This window comes from Frankliniella occidentalis, unplaced genomic scaffold (assembly GCF_000697945.3).
Source record: "Frankliniella occidentalis isolate FOCC.00 unplaced genomic scaffold, Focc_3.1 Scaffold414, whole genome shotgun sequence".
NCBI lineage: Eukaryota > Metazoa > Arthropoda > Insecta > Thysanoptera > Thripidae > Frankliniella > Frankliniella occidentalis.
Window position 1 is genome coordinate 105403 of NW_026267535.1, and position 5646 is coordinate 111048.

Consider the following 5646-nt stretch of genomic DNA (forward strand, 5'->3'; position numbering starts at 1 on the left):
TGTTGACTTGTCTTCCCTTTGGCATCTCTTACACTTTTCTATAGAACTTGTAAGGAGTTAATGGTTAGCAAGTGATGCATCACTTCAACAAGAACTCATCATTTTATTGGACATAAAAGACAAGATTGACAAACGGAATATTTTTGAGAATTGTATTGACATTTTCAGACTACTTCCGTCTTCCTTTTCCTTTCTTCTTTTCCTCAAGAGGCTCTGAGGCTGATTTTTTATTAGGTAAGTGAATTGAATGACCAGTTTTTTTTAAATGTTCAAACAATTTGTTCTTTGAGCCAAAATTAGACGTACATGTCGCACACGTATGTTCTGTATCTATTGTACTTGGATCTACTTCAACATGTTTTTTATTTCTTTTTGAAGAATCTATAATTGGAGTTTTGGTGTTTACAATTTCATTTGTATTAGATGCACTTGATTCAGTTTGTTTTTTAAGCTTTCTAGCATCCTTTGCCTTCTTTCCTTTTAATTTAGTTTTGGGTTGATCACATTGTTTTTCAGAAGTTGATTCATCATCAGCCACCTCTTTCGTATCCATCTCATTTTCATTATCACTATCAGCTTTGATGTCAGGTACTCTTGGTTGCTGCTGCTGAAGTTTGCGGCGTTGTTTCTTAGACAGCATTGATAGATCTTCTAAGTCCTCATCCTCATCAGTACTGTTGTTTAAGGTACTTGCTTTCTTGACTTGTTTTTTCTTCTTCTTACTTTTAGTGTTGGCAAGCACAAGATCAGAATCTTCACTTTCATTCTCTAACTTAACATCACCTCCACCATTAGCAGTAACATCTAAGCCTGATACTTTCCCATTCTCCTTAGCTTCATCCTCGACTTCATCTTCACCTTCCACTTCAATTTCTTCAACCTCTTCATCTAATTCTTTGTCATCCAGCTCTTCTTCTTCACCCACTTCTTCATCATCCAGCTCTTCTTCATCACCTAATTCTTCTTCATCTAGTTCATCTTCAACTTCATCATCCAATTCTTCTTCCAAAATAGTTTGCTTTAATATTTCAACATTTTCTTTGTGTTTCTTGGACTTTTCATGATTGGCAAAGGCTTTTTCTGTTTTAAATAATTTCTGACAAGCTGGACAATATAAGGCATCGTAATCCACTACTTCCTCTTCATTAACACCAGTACTATCTCCAACATCACTATCATCAGATGAGTCATGATCTCCATACTCTGCTTGAATGGACTTCTCAATATTTTTTAACTCATTTTCAAAATTGGAAAATTTTGACCATTCTGATTCTTTATAATCCTTCAACTTTTGCTGGCGTTCTCTGACCTTTGATTTTCTCTTCTCTTCTGCAATCCGAGCTTTCTCAGCTTGCTGCTGTTTTACGATTTCAGCCTGAGCCTGTACCCGTTTGTCACGCTTACGTACAAAGGCTACCAAGTTACGAATCTGCTCATTTCTGTCTTTCCTTGCCCTGTCTCTAATTTTCTTGTTTTCTTTTTCAACAAGCTTAGCTACCCTGCGATTAGGGAGATCTTTGATGTCATACTGATCTAACCATGAGAACGACTTCTTAGTCGAATAATCCTGCCAGTAGGCATAAAATGGTTGCACAACTTCTTTGAAGTCACTTGTCGAATTGCCAAATGCAGGTATTTCATAATCACTGTCTTCATCTTCCATGTATTCAGAGTCCTCTGCTGCAAGCTTGTTAAATATTTCACGATAAACACTGTAGAAACCACCTTCATCATCACCATATCCTTTAAAGCAACTTGTTGTAAAGTAAGGAAAGACGTCAAGACTATCATCTTTATAATCACCTCCCAAACCACCCTTTAATATGGCATCTCTGTGGTTGTCATACCATGTACGTTCATGAGGGTCACTTAGAACTTCATAAGCTTGTTGAACGAGCTGAAACTGTTCTTTGGCAAGTTCAGGGCTTTCCAGATTTTTGTCAGGATGCCACTTTAAAGCAGCTTTTCGGTAGGCTTTCTTGAGGTCTTCGTTGTTGGCATCACGGGCCACATCAAGAACTTCATAATGACACTTCATGTTGATGTTTGTGATTTTTATCTAACCTCACAGAACCACGTTTGAAAAAGCTACAAAGTCGACTCTGCTGTTTGTGTAGTGCGACGTCAGCTTTGGTTCATTGTACAGGGGGACGTAACCTTGATGACAGTACTTGGGTATGGAGCACTTCTACAAATTTATACCTACTTTAAATTTCTATGGTAGAAAATAGCAATAGCACGAGTGCGCTAGTAGATTGGGAAGGGAACTCGGAGGGTAGGAGTCAGTAATTTCAGAAAGCAGGGTGTACGGTTTTGTTAAAATTCTCACAACCTACCTATGAAAATAGTGGCAAACTTGTATCGTATGTTTTAAACTAGATGAATTAAAATTATTTACCAATAACGGCAAACTATTTCGAATGCACATTTAAACTCTCACATTTTTCCAGGCATGTTACCAAAAGACAATATACATTTGACAAGTTGAGAACATGTATGCTGCGCCCCCACTTCTTTTAAAACCTTCCGTGGCTGACCATGAGCATCCTAACGAAAACAAACTTAACTTTTTTACTTCAATTTCGATTCTAAACATTGATCTTAAAAATAAAGTTAATTGATGAAGTTTATTTATCATACCATTTTCTATTGTTTCTTACTGTTATTTGCGTTCTTGATTTACGTAAGATCAAAAGTAAGCGTAGCATACGAGCAGTGCTTTTTGTAAACAGTTGGTACTTTTGTTTATACCAACCTTCTATGTCACTGTTCCTCTATTTTCGACTTATCACAACTATCTTGATATTTACCTGAATAACGTTTCCTTGCCTTTATAGATTGCCTATTTTAATTAAATTTTTGACGATTCGTTTGGTTTTTGCTTCTTAATCGATGTAATTGAATCAAAAGTTGATTACATGTCTACCACTTTTCGGTAGTCTGCAACTAAATCAGTGACGTCCAAGTGCGAGGTCACCGCAGTGCATTCGGGCGTTGGGATGTTCGGTTTCGTCTGTGTTTTCTATGTTTCGTTATTATGTGATGTGAAATTGTCTTGTGTTTTCATGATCTCCGTATCATGACAATAAGCATGTGTGATTCCGGAAGAAATCCACAAACCATGGCGCAGGAGAACGATGATATAAACTTAACCCCTCAGGAACTGCAGGTGCTCTCGGAACTTGACAGGTAAACTTTGTAGCCTCTTGTGTTTTTGTAGTCGATGTCAGCTGATTGTGTCAATGAGAAAAAATGTAAATCTTCAAAACTATCAATAAAATATTATGGTGTAACTGTCGCAATAGCATCGCTGCCAGCGTCTCTTTCTAGTGCCGCTAATCCCTTGTTTGTTAGTTCCTATGCGGCTGTAATATGTAGGTTAGAATGTTTGTTGATCTATTAACGAAGCTCGTCAACCCTTGTTAAATTTTGTACCATTTTATGTCCATTCCCATTTAATATGTTCCTCTCAACCAGGTAGAGTCACATCACTCCTTTGTTGATACTTGTGCCCTTAATGTCTGAGCAAGCTGAACAGTTATCCGACCCACTTCCTTTGCTGCAGCACATATCTCTCAAAGATTTAGCGTATTTCTTGCTATAAGCTACTGTAAAATGAGTCCTTCAACATTGGCAGTTTTGCTCCCTATGAATTTTGATAGATATTACTTTTAAAAACAGTTTTGATAGGTTCTTTAAGGCTGTAATGGGGTCAGATCTCTTCTCATAATTTCTCATGCAATCAAATCTTCTGTAGTTCCCTTACATCATTATCGCAACTATTATTATATTTTGTATAATTTGCTCTGTTGGTATGTCAACTTCTCACATTTTCTTAATTTAAAGTTAGGAGCTTTAGAGAAGTGTGACTGTAATTTCATGTTTTTGTTTTGTTTGTTTTCAGTCGACTCTTTGGATTTCTAAAACTGAATGCGACAGAACATGCCAAAACAAAAGCTTTGGTATTGAAGGTAAGATTTTATTAATTATTACTGTTATTATTATTAATTTTGTTATTCATTTTTTGAGAATTTTTTTTAGAAATTATTTACTTTTGTTTGTGTCATATTAATTTTAATGTTACGTTTTATAGGCCATTAAGTACTTGCAAAGAATGCTAGTTCAAGCACAGAATCAAAAAATGCAGTCTGAATTCAAGAAGCCACCTTTACCTAAAAGAAAAAAGAAAATTAAGAAAAGTGTCAAGACTTCGGAGGAGAAAGTTTCTCCTTCTGATGAATCAAAAGAAAAATCAGGTGATTGTGATTCTGAGAAAAATAATGCGAGTACAAGTTCTGATTCTAAAGGTAAAAGTGAATTGTCTGAATCTAAAGACAAGCCTTCAAATCTAGAAGAGCAGAGCGAAGGTTCATCTAAAAGTAAAGACGGAGATAATTCTGAAAAGCTAGATCTTGCTGTTGTTAAAATTGAAAATGACAGTGACTGTGCCATGGATGTGTCTTGTGAAGAGGGGGACACGAAAAGTGATCCAAGTTGTACAGAAAATGAAGGGAAATGTGACAATTCCACCTCAGATATTTCTGCAGCCCCTATACCGTCCGAAACTAGTGACATTACTGACTGTAAAGTGAAAGAGGAACAGGGGGAAGCATCAGTTTCAAAAAAGGAAAGTGAAAGAACTGTTGGGGACCAAGTTGTTGAAGAGAGTGATTGTGGTGCTGACAACAATGACGACGATGATGGTGAGGAGGAGGAGGAAGAAGATGATGATGATGATGAAGATGACGAAGATTTGAAAAGATTAAGTGAAAGTGACAAAGATATTAATATTGACCCTAAAACATACTGCAAGCTTGGCCATTTTCATTTGCTACTTGAAGACTATCCCAAAGGTAGAGAGTATTTCCTACTTGTTTGTTTATCCATCACCATGGACTATATATTCGTTTCCACTAACAAATTTATTGTTTACTGTTCTCCAGCTCTGTCGGCTTATCAGCGCTTTTTCTTCTTGAAATCCGATCATTGGAAGGACCCAACCTTCTTGTACGGCCTTGGTCTGGTGTACTTCCACTTCAATTCATTCCAATGGTAAGCCAGATTTCAATCTATTTCAGCCATGTACTACTTGTCCAAGTGCATGAGCCAGGTAGAGATTTGTGTTAGGGTCACCGTAAAGCTGAGCGGTGACTTTTCGTTGAGGTCTCTCACTATTCCTTCAGACCACGGGGGTGAGTGATTCATTTGGCCGCGGCTGCGGCACGCATGGGCCCCGGTCTGGCCCCTCCTCTAGTTGGTTGACCTTGAGCAAGGGTCAGGAGAGTAGAGGGGGAGTACGGTGGGGATTGAGTGCTGCCTCCGGGCAACCAGCTCTTCCTGGGTGATGTGAATGAGGTGGATTAGTTAATTTCCCTAGATTATTTAGAGTGAAAAAAAATTATATTTTGGTGGCAGATTTTTCCTCTGTTATTTTGTAAATATTTAACCATGGGCGAGTGTGGCATCTTAGGACACACATTTTATGTATTTCTCTCGGTCGTGTATACTCGAATCTGTGATTCATATGAAGAAGGCAAGGCGCCTTGCTTGGAGTGGACGGTTGTGCTCCGATCAGCCGTGGCGAGTACAGTCAGATGTTTTAGTTGTTTTATCCTGGATGCCCGCAACGGCGGGGAGGGGGAAGGG

At 37.9% G+C, this 5646-nt stretch overlaps 2 protein-coding genes and 1 long non-coding RNA gene across 5 annotated transcripts in view; 1 reads left to right on the forward strand and 2 right to left on the reverse strand.

Annotated features, from left to right (window-relative positions):
- The window catches only part of LOC113209026 (uncharacterized), a 4080-nt gene extending 1555 nt beyond the window's left edge, over window positions 1-2525 (reverse strand). The window contains exon 1 of one of the 2 annotated variants that reach the window (XR_008012066.1): window positions 2337-2525. This is a non-coding gene — a long non-coding RNA (uncharacterized LOC113209026). Of the gene's footprint in view, window positions 1-2206; window positions 2281-2336 lie in introns of those variants that run through there. The other variant, XR_008012067.1, reaches the window with a different exon arrangement.
- Window positions 84-2250, reverse strand: LOC113209025 (dnaJ homolog subfamily C member 21). Its single transcript, XM_026426355.2, has one exon. The coding sequence runs from the start codon at window positions 2036-2038 to the stop codon at window positions 170-172; it is 1869 nt and encodes a 622-aa protein (XP_026282140.1). The 5' UTR covers window positions 2039-2250; the 3' UTR covers window positions 84-169.
- Window positions 2526-2818: 293 nt separating the features above from the next.
- LOC113209019 (histone demethylase UTY) overlaps window positions 2819-5646 on the forward strand; it is a 42115-nt gene continuing 39287 nt past the window's right edge. Inside the window, exons 1-4 of one of the 2 annotated variants that reach the window (XM_052274591.1) lie at window positions 2819-3189; window positions 3905-3971; window positions 4094-4853; window positions 4944-5052. In XM_052274591.1, coding sequence (XP_052130551.1) covers window positions 3080-3189; window positions 3905-3971; window positions 4094-4853; window positions 4944-5052 — 1046 coding nt within the window. In that variant the 5' untranslated portion in view covers window positions 2819-3079. The remainder of the gene's footprint in view (window positions 3190-3904; window positions 3972-4093; window positions 4854-4943; window positions 5053-5646) is intronic. The other variant, XM_026426343.2, reaches the window with a different exon arrangement.